We start from the raw sequence: 21,197 nt of genomic DNA on the forward strand, positions 1-21,197 counted from the left end.
TTAAGAAAAGAAAGAACAAGAAAATTCCACACTGGAACTGCTCGCTGTCTGCAAACTGCTTGAACGCTTGTTGAGACTAATCAGTTGCAACGACAATGGACAAACGTTGCCATGGAGAAAGAAGCACAACATGACGCATTTTCCTGATCTATTCAATTCGACTTGTGATCCATTTATCTCTTTATTTCTCTTTATTTTTCTCTTTATCAAATCTCTTCATTTGTTTAATATCTTACTGATTGATAATGAATATTTTTATTTTTTGCAACTTGTGTGCTGTGTTTTGCAGGATCATTGCATGTTGCCATAGCGATGCTCGTGTCACAACCGACATCACGTGTTACCAGCAACGGTACCCGCCCTATGGGCGGGGCTTCAATTGGGAGGCCCAAATGAAAAGGCAAAATATCAGAAATTGAAGGTTTTTTATTATTGTAAACGATTCATATAAACATCCGTTGAATCATATCACACGCAAATCATCAAAATCGAAACAGTATCTTTAGAATTTCAATAAAAGCCACATCACTGTTCATATCGGTAAATATTATTCCATCGTGTTTCAAATCGTCATCGACACACGATGATCGTGATCTTGAATCGTGATCGATAATCGTGTTCACAATCGCTCTGTCGGATGTACTCCCGATACGTGTAACTGCACCAAATCAACAGTTAAAAGGATATTGAGCTGAAAGCTGTTACGGCCTTGACAAGATCGATGGAGACAGCGATCTGTTAGCGTCTACACCGCCCAAATAGCTATGTGGAATTCTCTCATGTAGAGATGAAACGTTACGGCTGTTACGGCCTTGACAAGATCGATGGAGACAGCGATCTGTTAGCGTATACACCGCCCAAATAGCTATGTGGAATTCTCTCATGTAGAGATGAAACGTTACGGCTGTTACGGCCTTGACAAGATCGATAGAGACAGCGAACTGTTAGTGTATACACCGCCCAAATAGCTATGTGGAATTCTCTCATGTAGAGATGAAACGTTACGGCTGTTACGGCCTTGACAAGATCGATGGAGACAGCGATCTGTTAGCGTATACACCGCCCAAATAGCTATGTGGAATTCTCTCATGTCGAGATGAAACGTTACGGCTGTTACGGCTTTGGCAAGGTCGATGGAGACAGCTTTTATTATACTTTTCATGAAGGACACTGTCTCAAGCCCCAGTCCCCATCATGGATGGGGCTCAGCGGTTTACCCGAGCCTGACGGCGAAGGGCAAGGTACACGCTGGCCCGTCCAGTGTAGCACGCGTGCGGCCCCGGATATCGAAGGGCATTAAAAGTTCATTAAACATTAAACGTTCATTAAACGTTCATTAAAGGATTATGAAACGAAAAACATTACGAAATTACGTTCACTCCGTCACGTCAAACACTACCGTGAACAGATACATCGTCACAACATCGTCACAATGGACGTCATGCGAATGTGAATGTTATGCGGGACTCCAAACCTGAGATTGCTGAAGGTTAAAGCTGAAATTGGGAAAACGAAATAGTGTAGCGGCTACCGCTGGGTTTACACAATCGCCTTGCACCTACCAAGGACGCGGAGCGATCACCATGCCGGGCTCGTCCAGGACGCCCGAGCAGGCCCGTGCTCAACTTGCCAGGCCTCGGCCGGGACGCCCGGGCATGCCCGCTCTCGACTTGCCAGGCCGCGTCCGGGACGCCCGGGCATGCCCGGGCATGCCTGCCCTCGACTTGGTCGCGGCCAGGACGCCTGGCCATGCCCCCTCTCGCCTTTCCCGGGCAAACGCTCCGGGATAATGTGTGTATATATATTGCTGCCCGATAAACGGGCTTTTGGAGAGTACCCGAGTTGTTTTGTGACAATAAAGAAACTCGGACGAATTCCAGCTTTTTGTCGCGTCCATTCTTCCAACTACGTGGGAGCACAGCTCCTTCATTGGTGACCTACCGACATGGACACGGCAGTTGCCCTTAAACTGCCTACCTTCTGGGAGACTCACGTGGTGGTTTGGTTCGCCCAGGCGGACTCCCTGTTCGCCCTGCGAGGCATCACGGCCGACGACACCCGCTTCCACCATGTGGTAGCAGCGCTCGGTTCAGCCACCGCGGCCCGCGCCCTGAGCCTCCTCGAGAGCCCACCAGCCGCTGACAAATACGGCGCGATTAAAAAGCTCCTCCTCGACGCTTTCGCCCTCCCATCGGCGGAACGCGCACGGCGCCTGCTCGACCTGCCCGAGCTCGGCGACACGCGCCCGTCCGAGCGAATGGACTACATGCTTTCGCTGCTCGGCGAGCACTCTCCGGCATTCCTGTTCCGGGAGCTGTTCCTCCGTCAGCTGCCTAGCCCGGTACGCCTCGCCCTGGCGAGCATGACGATCACGGATCCCCGCGCCCTCGCCAGGGAAGCCGACAAGATCTCCGCGGCAGGCCAACGCATTGCAGCAGCGACCTGGGGCCCACCGCCGTCCGACGCAATGCCCATGGCGCCCGAGCACCCGGCACGGTTGACGACTGAACGGCCGACGCAATTGGCGGCCGCAACGCCGAGCCGACCACCTCCAGCATGACGACCGGGGCCTCCACCTGACCAAGCATGGTGTTACTATCATGCCAGGTTCGGACAGAAGGCCCGGACATGCCGACCCCCGTGCACCTTCGGCAGGCTGGGAAACGGCCGGGCCGGCGTTCATTACCAGCCATGAGCGCCGGCCACACGGGCAACTCACTTTTCATCACGGACAAAGCGTCCGGACGGCGCTTCCTGTGCGACACCGTCGCCCAACTGAGCATCATACCCGCCTCCGATCAGGACAGGCAGTCCGCGGTTTGCGGCCCCTCCTTGGTTGCGGCCAATGGATCGGCCATCTGCACCTTCGGCCCGCGCAACGTCACCCTCTGCTTCGGCGGCCAACGCTTTACTTGGACGTTTGTAACCGCAAACGTGCCCATGGCTCTGCTAGGCGCCGACTTCCTCTGCGCACACGGACTGCTGGTGGACGTCCAACGGCGTCGCCTCATCAACGCCAAGACCTTCAGCTCCCTGGTATGCACATTGAGCAGCTCCGCTCCGACCGAGCTGGCATGCGCCCTCCCGGCGGCGAACGAGTTTGCTCGCCTGCTCACGGAGTTCCCGGCCCTCACGCGGCCGACGTTTTCGGCCGTCGCAGTACGACATGGGATCGAGCACCACATACCAACCACGGGCCCGCCGGTCTACGCCAGAGCCCGCCACCTCGACCCAGCCAAGCTCGCCGTGGCCAAAGCCGAGTTCGACGCTTTGGAACACCTCGGCATTGTGCGGCGCTCCGATAGCGCGTGGGCTTCGCCACTACACATCGCCCCAAAACCAGGGGGTGGCTGGTGCCCATGTGGCGACTACCGCCGCCTTAACAACGCTACCACCCCCGACAGGTATCCGATCCCGCACATCCAAGACTTCTCCGCCTGTCTGGCAGGACGGGTCATTTTTTCAAAAATCGATCTCATACGGGGATATCACCAGGTACCTGTCAGGGTGGCCGACGTCCCTAAAACGGCCGTCATCACGCCGTTCGGATTATTCGAATTCCTACGGATGCCGTTTGGCCTCAAGAATGCGGCTCAGGCGTTCCAGCGCTTGATGGACGGCGTGCTGCGTGACCTGCCGTTCCTCTTCGTTTACCTGGCCGACATCCTCATCGCCAGCACGTCCCGGGCCGAGCACCTCCTCTACCTCCGAACACTGTTCGGGTGCCTCAGCGAGCACGGCCTCATCGTCAACCCGGCCAAATGCCACTTCGGCACGACGGCCGTTGATTTTTTGGGCCACCACATCACCAAGAACGGGGCCGTGCCGCTGCCAACCAAGGTCGAGGCCATCACCACGTTTCTGCGTCCCCGCTCCATAAAGGCCCTGCAGGAATTCCTGGGAATGGTGAATTTCTATCACCGCTTCGTGCCCCGCGCTGCTCAACTCATGCGGCCCCTCTATGAAGCCCTCTGGGGCAAGCCGGCCAAGCCCGACATCGTCTGGTCCGCAGCAATGGACGCGGCCTTCCAAAGCTCAAAGCGGGCCCTCGCCGACGCAACGCTGCTCGCTCACCCGGTGCTCAACGCTCCCATCGCCCTCACCACGGATGCCTCCGACTACGCGGTGTGCGCCGTACATGAGCAATGGGTGAACGGGGTTTGGCAGCCACTCGCTTTTTTCAGCCGGCAGCTCCGGCCGAACGAGCTCAAATATAGCACTTTTAGCCCAATTAAGCCATTTTAGCCCGATTAAGCCATTTTAGCCCGATTAAGCCATTTTAGCCCGATTAAGCCATTTTAGCCTGATTAAGCCATTTTAGCCCAATTAAGCCATTATAGCCCGATTAAGCCATTTTACCTCGATTAAGCCATTTTAGCCCGATTAAGCCATTTTATCCCAATTAAGCCATTTTAGCCCGATTAAGCCATTTTCGCCCGATTAAGCCATTTTAGCCAGATTAAGCCATTTTAGCCCGATTAAGCCATTTTAGCCAAATTAAGCCATTTCAGCCCGATTAAGCCATTTTAGCCTGATTAAGCCATTTTAGCCCAATTAAGCCATTATAGCCCAATTAAGCCATTATAGCCCGATTAAGCCATTTTAGCCCGATTAAGCCATTTTAGCCCAATTAAGCCATTTTAGCCCGATTAATCCATTTTAGCCAGATTAAGCCATTTTAGCCTGATTAAGCCATTTTAGCCCAATTAAGCCATTATAGCCTGATTAAGCCATTTTAGCCCAATTAAGCCATTTTAGCCCGATTAAGCCATTTTAGGCCGATTAAGCCATTTTAGCCTGATTAAGCCATTTTAGCCAGATTAAGCCATTTTAGCCCGATTAAGCCATTTTAGCCCGATTAATCCATTTTAGCCTGATTAAGCCATTTTAGCCCGATTAAGCCATTTTAGCCCGATTAAGCCATTTTAGCTCGATTAAGCCATTTTAGCCCAATTAAGCCATTTTAGCCTGATTAAGCCATTTTAGCTCGATTAAGCCATTTTAGCCCGATTAAGCCATTTTATCCCAATTAAGCCATTTTAGCCCGATTAAGCCATTTTCGCCCGATTAAGCCATTTTAGCCAAATTAAGCCATTTTAGCCCGATTAAGCCATTTTAGCCCGATTAAGCCATTTTATCCCAATTAAGCCATTTTAGCCCGATTAAGCCATTTTCGCCCGATTAAGCCATTTTAGCCAGATTAAGCCATTTTAGCCAAATTAAGCCATTTTAGCCAAATTAAGCCATTTTCGCCCGATTAAGCCATTTTCGCCCGATTAAGCCATTTTAGCCAAATTAAGCCATTTTAGCTCGATTAAGCCATTTTAGCCCGATTAAGCCATTTTAGCCCGATTAAGCCATTTTATCCCAATTAAGCCATTTTAGCCCGATTAAGCCATTTTCGCCCGATTAAGCCATTTTAGCCAGATTAAGCCATTTTAGCCAAATTAAGCCATTTTAGGCAAATTAAGCCATTTTCGCCCGATTAAGCCATTTTCGCCCGATTAAGCCATTTTAGCCAAATTAAGCCATTTTAGCTCGATTAAGCCATTTTAGCCCGATTAAGCCATTTTATCCCAATTAAGCCATTTTAGCCCGATTAAGCCATTTTCGCCCGATTAAGCCATTTTAGCCAGATTAAGCCATTTTAGCCCGATTAAGCCATTTTAGCCAAATTAAGCCATTTTAGCCCGATTAAGCCATTTTATCCCAATTAAGCCATTTTAGCCCGATTAAGCCATTTTAGCCCGATTGTAACGGGCGGAGAAATAATCACGAATCGTGACGAAGTCACCCAGCAGCAAAATCCCGCCCCCTCGCATCTTCAGCAACAAAGTCCAGGCCCGATACCGCTCATAGAACTCACAAAGGAACACACTATAGGGAATTTGTGCCCAAACGGCTATCTCGAGAACCACGTAACTGCGGAAGCTCAAACCGGGCTTGAAACGTGCGCATCCGAATATTATACAACATACTTGTTTTTCGATTCGGCCAAGGAATAGCACAGATAATTGCAATTATGTGAGCCGTGACGTCACGGAACGCGCCGCCGGTAATTATATGATAATTTATGCAGCACGACATGGTCCGCACGTCACACAAGGCGCCTTTGCCGGCGCAAAACGGCTCTCTCAGGGTCAAACTCGGTATCGTTTTGAGCGCACGGTTCAGGCCTTCAAGACAAAGTTTATTTTGTAAAAATCGAGCCACGCGTTCAAAAGATATGACCGGTTTTGTTCGCCGGCACGTCGGCGCTCGTATCGAATCGAGTTAAAACGAACACGGTCGTTGTCGGGTCCGTCTGAGACAACCACCGGGCCTAGAACGCTGGGACCGGTCTCGTTGGATAGGCCTGGATCAGATCTCGAAACGCTGGAAGCTGCACCTCTCTGTGATAATCTTGTGGACCATGACAAGAGATCGTGCGACACCATCGCAACGGCTTCCAGCACTTCCGCATTCGACCATTTCGTGAACACCATACGCCCCGCCCATCAAAGCGCGTACGTAGGATTACGTAAGCGTGCACACGTGACCTTGCGCTCCAGCGCGACCATTTGCGCATGCGCGGTTTTCAGGTTTCAGGTGCTTCAAGTTCAAGTTCAAGTTCCAGTTCAGCGTTAAAGTTCAAGTGCTTCGGCAAACGACTGTCGCACCACCTGCGCATGCGCAGGGTTGACGGGATTGACGCATTAGAATGTTTGGTGCTGTGCGAGAAGGAAATGGCTGTCATGGTCACAAGTGATCTCGAAATTTGCGCATTTAAATGCCCTACACGATGCCGTTTATTTCGTCAAAATCCATCCAGCGGATCTGAGGTTATATGAAGAAATTCATTTACGTCGTGACGTCATCACGCGATTGTCGAATGCAGACGTCTTTTCGGAAATTAAATAAAGATGGGAATCAAAATGAATCATGTCCGCGATCTGCGCATGCGCGGTTTTCTCAGCCGCTTTTCAGTGGCATCGCAGTGCAGCCCATCTGCGCATGCGCCAGCTATTGAAAATTGAGTCGCCACGGCAAAATCCAAGATTGCCGCCAACATATATATGTGTGAACATTGTGAGGGGAATATCTTGAAAAATAGGCAAAGCACCAACTTCTAATTTGGTGCGTGGGTGTACCGAGGCATAAGGAAGAAGGCTATCGTAAATTGGGTCGCCACGTCAAAATCCAAGATGGCCGCCACCATATATATGTCTGACCTTGCAACCTGCATATCTTGAAAAATAAGCGAAGTAGCAACTTCTAATTTGGTGTGTGGGTGTATCTAGGCACACGGAAGAACGCTATCGAAAATTGGGTCGCCACGTCAAAATCCAAGATGGCCGCCACCATATATACGTCTGACCTTGCAACCTGCATATCTTGAGAAATAAGCGAAGTAGCAACTTCTAATTTGGTGCGTGGGTGTACCTAGGCACAAGGAACAACGCTATCGTAAATTGGGTCGCCACGTCAAAATCCAAGATGGCCGCCACCATATCTATGTCTGAACCTCATGAGCGGAATATCTTGGAAAATAAGCAAAGAACCAACTTCTAATTTGGTGCGTGGGTGTATCTAGGCATGAGGAAGAACGCTTTTGAAAATTGGGTCGCCACGTCAAATCCAAGATGGCCGCCACCATATATACGTCTGAACCTCGTGAGCGGAATATCTAGAAAGATAAGCAAAGTACCGACTTCTAATTTGGTGCGTGGGTGTATCTCGGCATAAGGAAGAACGCCGTTGAAAATCGGGTCGCCACGTCAACTCCAAGATGGCCGCCACCATATATACGTCTGAACCTCGTGAGCGGAATATCTCGAAAAATAAGCAAAGTACCGACTTCTAATTCGGTGCGTGGGTGTATCTCGGCATAAGGAAGAACGCCGTCGTAAATCGGGTCGCCACGTCAAAACCCAAGACGGCCGCCGCCACGTACGTCTGAACCTCGTGAGCGAAATATCATATCGTAGCGAACCCTTCGAAAAAAAAAACGACTTTTCCACTTTCGGGTCTCCGTCCGAAGCCACGCTCTTGCCTTTACGGCCCGGAGGTTTCACCGGAGGGCGTAAAGGCAGGCACAGGGAAAAGCAAAGGCGCGCATGTTTTTGGCGGGGTGACCACGCGCCGCACCACGCCTCGCACCACGAGCACGCACCGGCGGACCTCTCCGGCGCCGCACCCCACGAGACCTGCGCTCGCCCCGGCTCGGTGCAGAAGAACACGGACTGTCAGTCCGGGCGTCGGTGAATGCGCGGCCTCGAGCCCCCACGTGTTTTTGTCCCCTAATACAATAAGCTAACGACACCCTCGGTGACCACGAGGTCGAGTCCCTACTATCATCGATGGTCGAAATGAATGTTTTTGAGATTCCAAGTTTAAAAAAAAGAAATGTTTTTCAGCGACACATCCATACGTACGCGATGGAAGCTCATCGATTTTTGTGATCCCGCACAAAAACCAGCATGTACGTCATGCCATAAATAACGTATAACGAGGAAGGGACCAACACACACCGTGCCACACCACGTAACACTGGCAGGGGCATTTTATTGTTTATCGCATCATACGCTGCATCCATAAATATGTACCCATCGCAAGTTCGTTTTGTGGAATCGAAGCACGTATACGCACACGTAACGACGTTCCATCCACGGTCTATCGCATGATACCACACCATATACCATAGGTCTTTTTAAAAGCACATTAGCCTTTCGTGTGGAGTGGATAATTTATTTTTTTTAAATAACAAAACAGCATTTCGGGTTCACTAAATATAACTACGTTTTTTAACGTTTCCATTTTCAGCACACACACACCACAAGCACAAGCCAAGCACAATCGTCTTTAGCGTCCCTCAAAAGGACCTTGCCATGCGTTCGATTTTTTTGTCACGCGCGTCGGTGGGCACCCACCCTGTTTTCCACACGGGCACACGTGGGCACGCGTCAAGTGTCTTTTGTGACACCCCCGGGGCCTGTCGCCCCCATTAGGACTCCCCCCCCAGGAGTGATTTCAGGCCCTTTCCTGGGCCCACACACACCACAACATTCCCTATGTTACTTGTGTCGTGTCTTCTGGCACCGGTGTTTATGGCGCTATGACGCCATAAACAATACGTAGCAGGATATCTCAAAAGGTTATGGACGGATTTAGACAAAACTTGGTGAACCGGTTGTGTGTGTGACGAGGAAGAATCGATTCGATTTTGGTGAAGATCTGAATATGGATTCGGATATGAGAATTATTTAATTTTTTAAGTGATTCTTCACCATTGAGTGATCGGGCTAAAACCAACATATAGTAGGATGTCTCAAAAAGTTATGGACGGATTTGGACAAAACTTGGTGGACAGGTTGTATGTGTGACAAGGAAGAATCAATTCAATTTTTGGTGAAGATCCGGATCTGGATCCAGCTAGTATAATTTTTAGAGTGAATCTCCACCATTGGGAGATAGGGCCATAAACAATACATAGTAGGATATCTCAAAAAGTTATGGACGGATTTAGACAAAACTTGGTGAACCGGTTGTGTGTATGACAAGGAAGAATCGATTCGATTTTGGTGAAGATCTGAATATGGATTCGGATATGAGAATTATTTAATTTTTCAAGTGATTCTTCACCATTGAGTGATCTTGCTAAAACCAACATATAGTAGGATGTCTCAAAAAGTTATGGACGGATTTAGACAAAACTTGGTGGACAGGTTGTATGTGTGACAAGGAAGAATCAATTCAATTTTTGGTGAAGATCCGGATCTGGATCCAGCTAGTATAATTTTTAGAGTGAATCTCCACCATTGGGAGATAGGGCCAAAAACGATACATAGCAGGATATCTTAAAAAAAGTTGTGGATGGATGATTTTGATGAAATTTGATTCTGTATTGTGATTTTCTGTTCTACTCCAGGATACAAAACGTAAACTGTTTACCTAGCAGATGTATACTATCTACTGAGTGCCGTTCTAGTCTTATTCATGCTTTGCCTTTTTTGGTGTTCCCATCTTGGCACTTACCTCTTGACAAGAAGGTCCCAACTTCAAATTGCGCATACTGTTGATTTTCCAATTGTCTATTGATGTCCTCCATATAATTCATGAAAAAGTACAGTGATGTCTCCCATTGTCCTTGCCCTGCATGTGATTTGTTTAAGTGCAGCCTCCACCATGAGCCTGTTGTCACAGAAACATTGACATCATCAATCCATGTTGCTTCAGCTGGTGGAACATTACAGTACAAAGGATGATGGTTTGCTGTGCAAGCTGGCAGAGGCTTGCGTAGTTCCCGGGTATCCTGGTAAGTTTCACTTGTAGTGAAAAAGAGAAGGAGGAGACAGGGGGTGGGGGGCATTAAGGAGCATGACCACAAGGAAGTTCATGCTGCAGATGCTTCCGTTTAGCCTTCTCAGCAGTGTTAACAACCATTGCTTCTGGTTTATCGTTGCCTCTAGTGAATGGTGGTTGGTGTGAGCTGTAACAAGTAATTCTGTTTTATAATGCTCACTGAAAGTTATATTGCCAAACACTATGTAATGGGTGTTTTGTACTTATTTATAAGAAACATTTCATTAACCAGCTACCTTTTTCTGTTTCAGACTACGATGAAAACCAACTTCAGGTGTGTTAATTGCAAAATTTATACCAACATTGTAATAAAATCAAAAACTGAAGGTCATAATTGGATTTATTATTTATATGATTGTGTTGTTTCAACATTTGTTAGAGTTAAAAAGCAGGTTGTGGGTGCTTGAGGGTAAAATACGAACGTAATTAGAGCGATATACATGGCAGATTAGTCATTAATTAGGAAATAATTAAATAGATTAAGGAGAAAGGTAATTAGCATGAAAGTGCTTGGTAGGGATGTTATATGCCCGCATTTTTGTGGAGACATACCCCTTTGGGAATGATGCCGTTATCAAACCCATCGATTTAGTATCCAGATCTTCTTGATCCCATTCCCAGTAAAGACTATTTTCTGGATCATTAGCATACATTCTTGGCACCGGTGTTTATTCGTTTTTGTCACCCGTCCTCCGACAAGGTCAGAGACTGGGACATTAAAATTACCCCCATCCGACCGACCGATCATCCGTCCATAACCGAGCATCTGTCCATGTACTCTTGTGTACGCGATATTTCAAAAACCACTGAATATTTAGCTTTCATATTGCAAATATATGAAAGCCCGCTTGGAGTTTGCAAAAAAGCACCTCAAGGACTCTCAGACTGTGAGAAACAAGATTCTGTGGGCTTTCATGTGTCTTTCACTGAGGAGAGGCTTCTGTCTGGCCACTTTGCCATAAAGCCCAGATCGGTGGAGTGTAGCAGTGATGGTTGTCCTTCTGGAAGTTTCTCCCATCTCCACACAGGATCTCTGGAGCTCAGCCAGAGTGACCATCGGGTTCTTGGTCACCTCTCTTACCAAGGCCATTTTGCCCCAATTGCTCAGTTTGGCCGGGCGGCCAGCTCTAGGAAGAGTCCTGGTTGTTCCAAACTTCTTCCATTTAAGAATTATGGAGGCCACTGTGCTCTTGGGAACCTTCAATGCAGCAAAGATTTTTTTGTAGGCTTGCCCAGATCTGTGCCTCGACACAATCCTGTCTCTGAGCTCTGCGGGCAGTTCCTTCGACCTCATGGCTTGATTTTTGCTCTGATATGATGTGCATTGTCAGCTGTGAGACCTTATATAGACAGGTGTGTGCCTTTTCAAATCATGTCCAATCAATTGAATTTACCACAGGTGGACTCCAATCAAGGTGCAGAAATATCTCAAAGATGATCAAGACAAATGGGAGACACCTGAGCTAAATTTCAAGTGTCATAGCAAAGGGTCTGAATATTTATGTAAATGTGATATTTCAGTTTTTTTTTATTTATAAATTTGCAAAACTTTCTAAAATCCTCTTTTCTCTTTGTCATTATGGGGTATTGAGTGTACATTGACAAGGGAAAAAATGAATATAAACGATATCAGCATAAGGCTGCAACATAACAAAATGTGAGAAAAGTGAAAGGGTCTGAATACTTTCTGAATGCACTGTATGTATATATATATATATATATATATATATATATATATATATATATATATATATATATATATATATATATATATATATATATATATATATATATATATATGTATATATGTATATATGTATATATGTATGTATATATGTATATATATATGTATATATGTATATATATATGTATATATGTATATATATATGTATATATGTATATATATATATGTATATATGTATATATATATGTATATATGTATATATATATATATATATATATATATATATATATATATATATATGTATGTATATACAGTATATATATATATATGTATATATATATGTATATATATATATATGTATATATATATATATATATATATATATATATATATATATATATATATATATATATATATATATATCTATCTATAATTCCAGTAATCTCTGTCTGTACGTTTGTACGTTTGTACGTTTGTCTGTCTGTGACCGCTGTTTCTCGACAACCACGGGTCCGATATACTTTTCACTTGCCAGGTATATTGCTGGGGACCCGAGGATGTGCCTTTTCAAGGTTTCATATTAATCGGACAATTACTTACCGAGCTATGTCCAAAAAACGATTCAACCAATCAGAGAGCAGCGAACGATCGCGTGTGCCGAACGTGGCGGGCACACTCTGCCTCGGATGGCACATTTGAGAGCGTATTCATTTATTTCACGTTTGCAAACTATGTTGGCGTTAAACTATGTTTTACAACTAATAAAAACGAATTTGCGATTCATTCGCTTTCCTGCGCGTTTGTGTACGCGATGGCGATTTCTTTACCAAACTCCGGAAGCCGTTCGCTTTGGACCGAACCATTGCATGTAAATAGAGGGGGGGGATTGTCACCACTCGCAAGCCGTTCGCTTTGGACCAAACCATTTCATGTAAATAGAGGGGGGGGGGATATAATTTTAGATATATATATATAGTACGGGCAATGCCCTAGTATATAAAACACAGTTTGTGTGTGTGTGTGTGTGTGTGTGTGTGTAATGTTACCGATAGACTCCTAAACGGAGAGGCTTACGTGCTTGATATTTGGCATAGACATGGCCATTGAGCCTGGGACGAACGTGGCCAAACTCAAAATATTTGACGATCCATATTTTTAATTCATATTTACCTCAGCGCATTTCAGCGCACGGAATCAACGGAATCAGAGCAGGTCGGTGCTGATTCGCTCAGAGCGATCACGTGATGACGCTATGACGCTATGAACGCTATGACGCTATGAAAAAAAAAATCGCTATGACCCTATGAAACGCTATGAACGCTATGACGCTATGAACGCTATGATGCTATGAAGCTATGAACGATATGACGCTATGACGCTATGAAAAAAAAAATCGCTATGACGCTATGAAACGCTATGAACGCGATGACGCTATGAACGATATGACGCTATGACGCTATGATGCTATAACGCTATGAAACGCGATGAAGCTATGAACGATATGACGCTGTGATGCTATGAAAAAAAAAATCGCTATGACGCTATGAAACGCTATGAACGCTATGACGCTATGAACGCTATGACGCTATGACGCTATGAAAAAAAAAAATCGCTCGCTTTACCAAGGGGCTCGCTCTCCCCCCGTTCCCCTCCCCTCCACTTCCCCCTCCCCCTCCCCTCCCCCGCCCGGCAATGCCGGGTACTTCTGCTAGTATATATATATTGTTACGGTCCGCGGATAAGGATGTTGTTTGCCGAGCGAAGGCACCGCGGCCGAACAGTTGTTCCCCGACTAAACCCGGTTCACTCTCCCGTTACACCCTCCGTAACACTCACCACAGGTGTGCATTCTCCCTTACTCTTGACAGCGCACTCTTTCCTCATGCTCGACAACTCACTCTCGACAGCACACTCACTCCTTGGCGCGCACTTTTTCCTCACACACCCCAGAGTCAGACATTCTCGCACACCTCCTCTTTCGCACACCGTACCTGTCGCACACTTCATCAACGGCCTCTCACGAACACCCGGATCCAAATCAACCCCCAAGCCGACTGAAGCTCCCCTCACATCATATACATTTCCACGTATATCGCCACTCACCTCGGCACCTCGTCTCCGCACCTCCTTCGCCACCTGCAAACTCTTTATTTGGTTAGCGAGCACACCATCACGATTTGAGCACCGACCTTGATAGTCTAGTAGGAAGACTAGGTCCCCCTGCACCCCCCGGAGATATACTTCTAATCAGTGTTTCTAGATTGGAAAAAATGTGTAGAAAATGACTAGCTATGGCCCCAAGCTGAAAAAATGTCCCACATACCATTTTTATGCAAATTACTGCTGCAAATTTTATGCAAAATTATGCAAATTTTATGCAAATTTTTGATGAGGAGTAGAGTTGAGGGGTCTTTGAGGGCTTCATCGAGGTGCTCTCGGTTGCAAGACTGGGTCATTCTGAGAAGCACAGCAGGGTCAGAGATCATGATGTTCTCCTCCTCAGTGAATCTCTCCATCAACAGCCTCTCCATTGCCTCACACACTGTTTTGAGGCAAAAGAGGGACTTTGCGTAGGCCTTTCCACTGAGAACACCTTTGAGAGATCCACTTGTTACTAGTTGTGCCTCAAAGAGAATCTCTGCATATCCAGAACCACGCATCTTGTGTCCAGTGAGCATCCCGATGTAGTTCATGGATGTGTGGAAGGGTCCAATCGTTACTACATGACTAGCAAATTCATTTGGCCAGCGCCAGATGATGGGAAGGGCTTTCATGCAGACACCCAGATCAAATGTATTCAGGACCCATCTCTGACCCACCTCAGCAGTTGCTGCCTCGGAACGCTTCAGTAGCTCACGAACAACTGCGTTGTCTGTGATCGGTTGGTGGATAGGCGTGCAGTAGTCGACTGTTGATTTGCTGGGTGGGGGAGAACCAGTTGCAGAGGTGAAACCCCCTAGCCCAGGCACAGGCTGCAGGCCATTGCCATGCCATGCAGGCACCAGGCACAGACCGATCACAGACAACGCAGTTGTTCGTGAGCTACTGAAGCGTTCCGAGGCAGCAACTGCTGAGGTGGGTCAGAGATGGGTCCTGAATACATTTGATCTGGGTGTCTGCATGAAAGCCCTTCCCATCATCTGGCGCTGGCCAAATGAATTTGCTAGTCATGTAGTAACGATTGGACCCTTCCACACATCCATGAACTACATCGGGATGCTCACTGGACACAAGATGCGTGGTTCTGGATATGCAGAGATTCTCTTTGAGGCACAACTAGTAACAAGTGGATCTCTCAAAGGTGTTCTCAGTGGAAAGGCCTACGCAAAGTCCCTCTTTTGCCTCAAAACAGTGTGTGAGGCAATGGAGAGGCTGTTGATGGAGAGATTCACTGAGGAGGAGAACATCATGATCTCTGACCCTGCTGTGCTTCTCAGAATGACCCAGTCTTGCAACCGAGAGCACCTCGATGAAGCCCTCAAAGACCCCTCAACTCTACTCCTCATCAAAAATTTGCATAAAATTTGCATAATTTTGCATAAAATTTGCAGCAGTAATTTGCATAAAAATGGTATGTGGGACATTTTTTCAGCTTGGGGCCATAGCTAGTCATTTTCTACACATTTTTCCAATCTAGAAACACTGATTAGAAGTATATCTCCGGGGGGTGCAGGGGGACCTAGTCTTCCTACTAGACTATGAACATATTCCATCACCTCCTCCTTTATCTTCCTCTTAGTTTCCCTCCGTCTCTTCTTAATTTCACTCACCCCCTCTTCCACTTCCTCTAACTTTTGCTTCACCTCTTTTATTTCCCGGTGCGTCTCCTCAATTTCGTCCTCTAACGCCACTTTAACCGTTTCTATGTGCGTCCTCACCTCCCGGTCCTTCGTCTCCATTGCCTCCGTCACCTCGTCCAGCCTCGTTGTCAGTCCCTCACGTACCATCTGACATTCCCTCTGTGTCGCTATTAATTCGTTCTTGATTTCTTTTTGTGTCACTTTCAACCCTCCTAGTACCGCAGTGTTCTTTTCTACTTGATCCACTAGTTCTTTTTGTCCCACCGTCAGCTGCTCTATTTCCTGCATCAGGTCTTCTATGCCCACTTGTAACCTAGCCGTATTATGCCTCACCTCTTTCTCCATACGCTTCTCACCTCGCTTTACCTCCTCGCGTACCCCCGAGACCTCCTCCATCTCTTTTGTAGATGCCACCCTCATCTGTCCCAATTCATCCCTCTGAGCATCCAATTTACCTTCTAACCCCATTTTCACCTCCTCTATCTGGTTCCCCATCCGTTTGATTTCCCAGGCGGATTGCTCCCCTACTACCCAGCAATTTGTCGTCCATTGTGTTTTCTAACCCCCTTAACCCATTTTTCACCCCCTCTATCTGATTCTCCTGGGCAGCCATTCTATTTTCCACCCCCGTTAACCCATGTTTCACCCCTTCTATCCCATTGTCTAACCCCTCAAATTTCTTGTCTAACCCCTCAAATTTATTTACCATATTGTTTAACCCGTCTCTTAATTGCTCACTAGTACCCCTTGCTTCGTCCCTCATTTGGCCCCTCAATTGCTGACCCTGAGCATCCATCTTATCATTTAGCTTCTCCATGCTTGCCGCGAGTTGAATCAGAAAGAGGTTCATGTCTATCGGCGCCGTGGGCTCGGCCACCGCGGCTAAGTGCGCAGCGCAATTTGGTGCTGCTACGGTCACGGGCGCCGCTACATTTGGTGCCGCTACACCCACGTGCGCGAGGACGCCATTTTGCGCGCCTGACACCTCCTCAACCACCTCCTCATTGCTCTCCCCCATTTCTTCCCTCTGATCCTGGGTTACCCCTAACCCCTCTTCTAGTTCCCCCACCGGCATCCGATCGCCTTGACTAGCAATGGCGCGATTTCAAAGTTCGTTTTTTTTTTTGTTTTTTTAAACAAAACAAATTTCAGCAGCTCGTAATTTTGAGCGCGTTAAGCGCGCTTCGGGTCCAATCCCGCTCCCGACACCAATTGTTACGGACCGCGGATAAGATGTTGATTTGCCGAGCGGATGGCGCCGCGGCCCTAACAGTTACCCCGACTAACCCGATTCCTGAACGTTGGCCAAAATCGCGCCACAGATATTCAATGGGGAAAAGACTAAAGCGAAGGATGTGAAGAAGAAGAAAGACAAAGGGTAAGGAATACAAATATAATTTATTTACTATTTACAACCAAAAGAAACCAAGGAGAAGGAAGGATAATACAATTAAGACAGAAGGAATCAAGGAGACACAGTACAAATATTAACTTATACAAGCTTACTTATACCCAGGGACAAGACAAAAGACAGACTACAAGCACACTTACACGGGGGATGATGACAGGAATGGCAGGAGGTGGATGGCTGGAGGGAGCGGAAGGTTCAGCTGGAACCGCAGCACGGTCGGGTCGGGGATGAGCAGCCGCCGCCCTTTCTCGATCGGTGCGTTTAGCAGCCGCCGTTCCTTCGCGGCCCCGCTCGAAACTGCCGTCAAAGCCCCGAAGCTGCTGTGGCTGAAGCTGCTGTGGCTGAAGCTGCTGTGGCTGAAGCTGCTGCATGCCGCTGCTCTTTCAGGGATCCTCTCTGGTGCAACTCCTTCTTGGAACCTTTGGCGCAACTCTTTTAATTCACCTCTCCCTCTCTTGCTTAGTCCAACAACAACTTCTCGGCTTTTGCGCGCGCGCTTTTATAGCGCCTCAGGCGATCAAGCCGCCAGTGTCCAGGACACGCCCATCGGTCAGCTTGCCTCGGCCCTGATTGGTCGGCACGGCCCTCTGGCTCCGCCCTTGATGACGATGGGCGGGCACGCCCTTCTTCCCCGAGCTGACCACGCTTAATGGCGGCAATTGCAGACAACAGCCAAATGCAGTTGGCAATTGACGAAAGGGGGGTTGGAAGGGAATCTACCTTATTTCACTTGGTGCAATGGAGTATTTCAATTAATGGAAGCGACAGCCTTACACTAATACACATAATAAGGATATAACTGTCAACAAGGGGGGAAATCTATGATTGGCTAACGTGTGGTGTTTATGAACTAATTACGGGACGCACTTTGACCTTTATACATAACTGGAGCAAGGAGGGCGCTTTTTTACAACAATTTACACAAGAACAACAAAAAAAAAACCATTCTCATATCCACAACAATATATATATATATATATATATATATATATATATATATATATATACATATATATATATATATATATGCAGACTTGGCATTTAATATGGAATATTTTTTTTTTCTTGACTTGGGTTTACTTTCTGAACTCAGCATATCAATCTGGTGAGTTTCTTATATGCTTCGGTGATTTCTATGTTGAAAGAACCATGTCACTGATTGTCTGTCACAGCAAGAAGTCAATAACAGGATTATATCACAGGTAGCGTGACAAAATGTACGGACAGGTACATTTGACGATTGGCTTCACAATCGGGTATATAAGGGTTGCTGCGTTCTGTATTCGTGGAAAACAACTGCTGCACGTCTACAAAAGTTATTGCCGCTTCCTCTGGAGATGGTCCGTCAACTAGACAATGCTGTTTGTCATGGAGTGGTGGCCTTACGAAATTCCGGCATGAAACAGTGTGCTATTGTTCGGCAGTATGGCATCACTCAAGGTCAGGTGTCAAAGATCCTGAAACGAAATGTTCAGAGGGGTGTCCCTACTCCAATACCGAGGCCAGGACGTCCCCGCAGAACCACAAGGAGGGATGATCGGCAGCTGCACTGGTTAGTCCGCAATGGCCGTACCAAGTCAGCTAATCGGCTTAGGGCTGAGTGGCAGCAACTGACAAATGTGCCTGTATCAGAAGGCTAGTCAACCAACGACTGGTTCAAGCAGGCTATGGTGCCAAGCGTCCCCTGAGAAAGCCATGCCTGACCAGACAACACCGCCAGCGCCGATTACAGTGGGCCAGAGAGCACCGTCAAAGGCATCCAGGACACTGGAATCACATGATCTTCAGTGACGAGTCTAGATTTCTGGTTTAACGTCAAGATGGCCGCGTCAGAGTGCGCAGACAAGTGCATGAAGCCTACAATTAAGATTGTATAGTGCCAAGAGTCCAAGCTGGAGGTGGTGGGGTGACCGTTTGGGCTGCTTTTCATGCAGGTGGCAAAACTGACCTGGTTGTTCTGAATGGAAACCTGAACCAGTTCAAGTACAGGGCCATTCTGGAAGAAACATTGCTTCCATTTGCTCGTGCAGCCTTTCGAGGAAACTTTGTCTTCCAAGATGACAATGCACAGCCTCATCGTACTCGCATGATCCAACACTTTCTTGCTGACCATGGTGGAGAGCATATGGAGTGGCCTGCCATGTCCCCGGATATGAATCCGATAGAGAACTTGTGGGCAGAATCAATGCGTCAAATCGACAACTTGGACCAGCAGCCCACCTCTGTGCATGAATTGCAGCAGGCTATTGTCACTGCATGGCAAGCGATCCTGTCCAAACCTTGGCAAATCTCGTGAACAGCATGCCTCGACGTGTACGTGCTCTCCTGAATGCTCGTGGGGGTTACACGACCTACTGAACCGTAATTTTACTGTCCGTAATCCCAATCATAATTGTACACCGCTCCTTTCCTATGCCATCTCCAGGCATTGCAAATCGTCATTGCCGGGCACCAAAGGGGGCTCGGCAGTGACGCACGCTGAAAGAGATTACTCAGTTTTCACTCTGGTTTCTTTCTTGTTTTCTTGTTTTCTTTCTTGTTTTCTTTCTTGGTTGTCCGGGCGATATCTCAGCCATCCTTTGAGCTAGGAAGCTGAAATTTCGGCACAGTAGTGAGCAAGTCCTTTTTCAAAAACGGTATTTTTTTTTTTGATTAATCAATAAATTGAGGAGTTATTTAATTATTAGCGATTAATTAAGTACTTATTTAATTAATCAAATTTCCTTTCTCTTCTGACCATTAACTCAGGCACCTTTTGAGTTAGGAAGTTCATATTTGGACATGCCAATGACCAGGTGATTTGGCTGCAAAGGATATTTTTGATTTATTAATTAATCAATTAATCGATTAATTATTTAATTATTTGATTAATGACAAAAAAATTTTTTTTTTAAAGTTACAGATTCTGATGAAATAGTGGTAGTTTATGTGTTCTCTGACCAAATTGATTAATAATTACATTTTTTTAGGATTATTATTTATTTATTTTCATTATTAATCATTTATTTATTTTCTTTCTCATTTGGCCAATATCTCAGGCACCTTTTGAGCTGGGAAGCTAATATTTGGACATGAGTGACCAAGTGATGTGGCTATCAAGGATATTTTTGATTTATTGATTAATCATTTCATCTATTAATTATTTATTGATTAATCGATTAATTATTTATTGAGTAATCAATTAATTATTTAATTTTTTATAAATGACTTATTTAATTAGATTTCTAAAAGATACATCTTCGGATGAAGCACTAGTGGTTTAGTTATGCGATTAGCCAATTGATTATGAAAATATTTTGTGATAATCTTTTATTGATTTTAATTATACAATTAATCAATCAATTAGTGTACACCTCTCCGTCCCAATGCAGCCTCAATGAGCTGCACTGCGGTATTGCCGGGCGCCGGAGGCGCCCCGGCAATGCCGCGCTGCAGCATATTTAAATATTTGGCATGGGGCGGTGTACTTTGAATGTATCTGTACTTGTTTAGGTTTTGTTTTTGTTGAAATTTTTTTTGGCTAATGTGCAAAATAAAGAGATACTTCTGGAAAACGTACAGAAGTTTAACACAGTACTGTCCGTGAATTGAGTTCGATATCAGTTTACATCACTTTCAAGGATCAATTTATTTGTTTCGAAATGTCAAATGTGGTTTTTGTTTCTTTTAAAGGTCACATTAACAAAATCTAGAATAATTTCAACATAATTCCAATGAACTTTTGGTTCTAAGTCATCTTGAAAAGTAAGTTCACCCCCACAAAAAAATATTCCATATTAAATGCCAAGTCTGTATATATATATATATATATATATATATTGTTGTGGATATGAGAATGTTTTTTTTATTTATTGTTGTGGTAAAATGTTGTTGTAAAAGGTTGTTGTAAAATATCACCCCTCCTCCCTCCGTTTGTGGTTGTATAAAGGTCAAAGGGCGTTCCCGTAGTTAGTCCATAAAA

General features: G+C 46.1%; 1 protein-coding gene across 13 annotated transcripts in view; it reads left to right on the forward strand.

Moving 5' to 3' along the window:
• Window positions 1–9,111: 9,111 nt before the first annotated feature.
• The window catches only part of LOC137412549 (tyrosine-protein kinase ZAP-70), a 236,057-nt gene continuing 223,971 nt past the window's right edge, over window positions 9,112–21,197 (forward strand). For 2 of the 13 annotated variants that reach the window (XM_078771241.1, XM_078771236.1), the window contains exons 1-2: window positions 10,091–10,294; window positions 10,593–10,615. In XM_078771241.1, coding sequence (XP_078627367.1) covers window positions 10,204–10,294; window positions 10,593–10,615 — 114 coding nt within the window. In that variant the 5' untranslated portion in view covers window positions 10,091–10,203. Of the gene's footprint in view, window positions 10,308–10,592; window positions 10,616–21,197 lie in introns of all 13 variants that reach the window. The other 11 variants (XM_078771234.1, XM_078771235.1, XM_078771239.1 and 8 more) reach the window with 10 other exon arrangements.

This window comes from Myxine glutinosa, chromosome 2 (genome assembly GCF_964187855.1).
Source record: "Myxine glutinosa chromosome 2, kmMyxGlut1.1, whole genome shotgun sequence".
Taxonomy (NCBI): Eukaryota; Metazoa; Chordata; class Myxini; order Myxiniformes; family Myxinidae; genus Myxine; species Myxine glutinosa.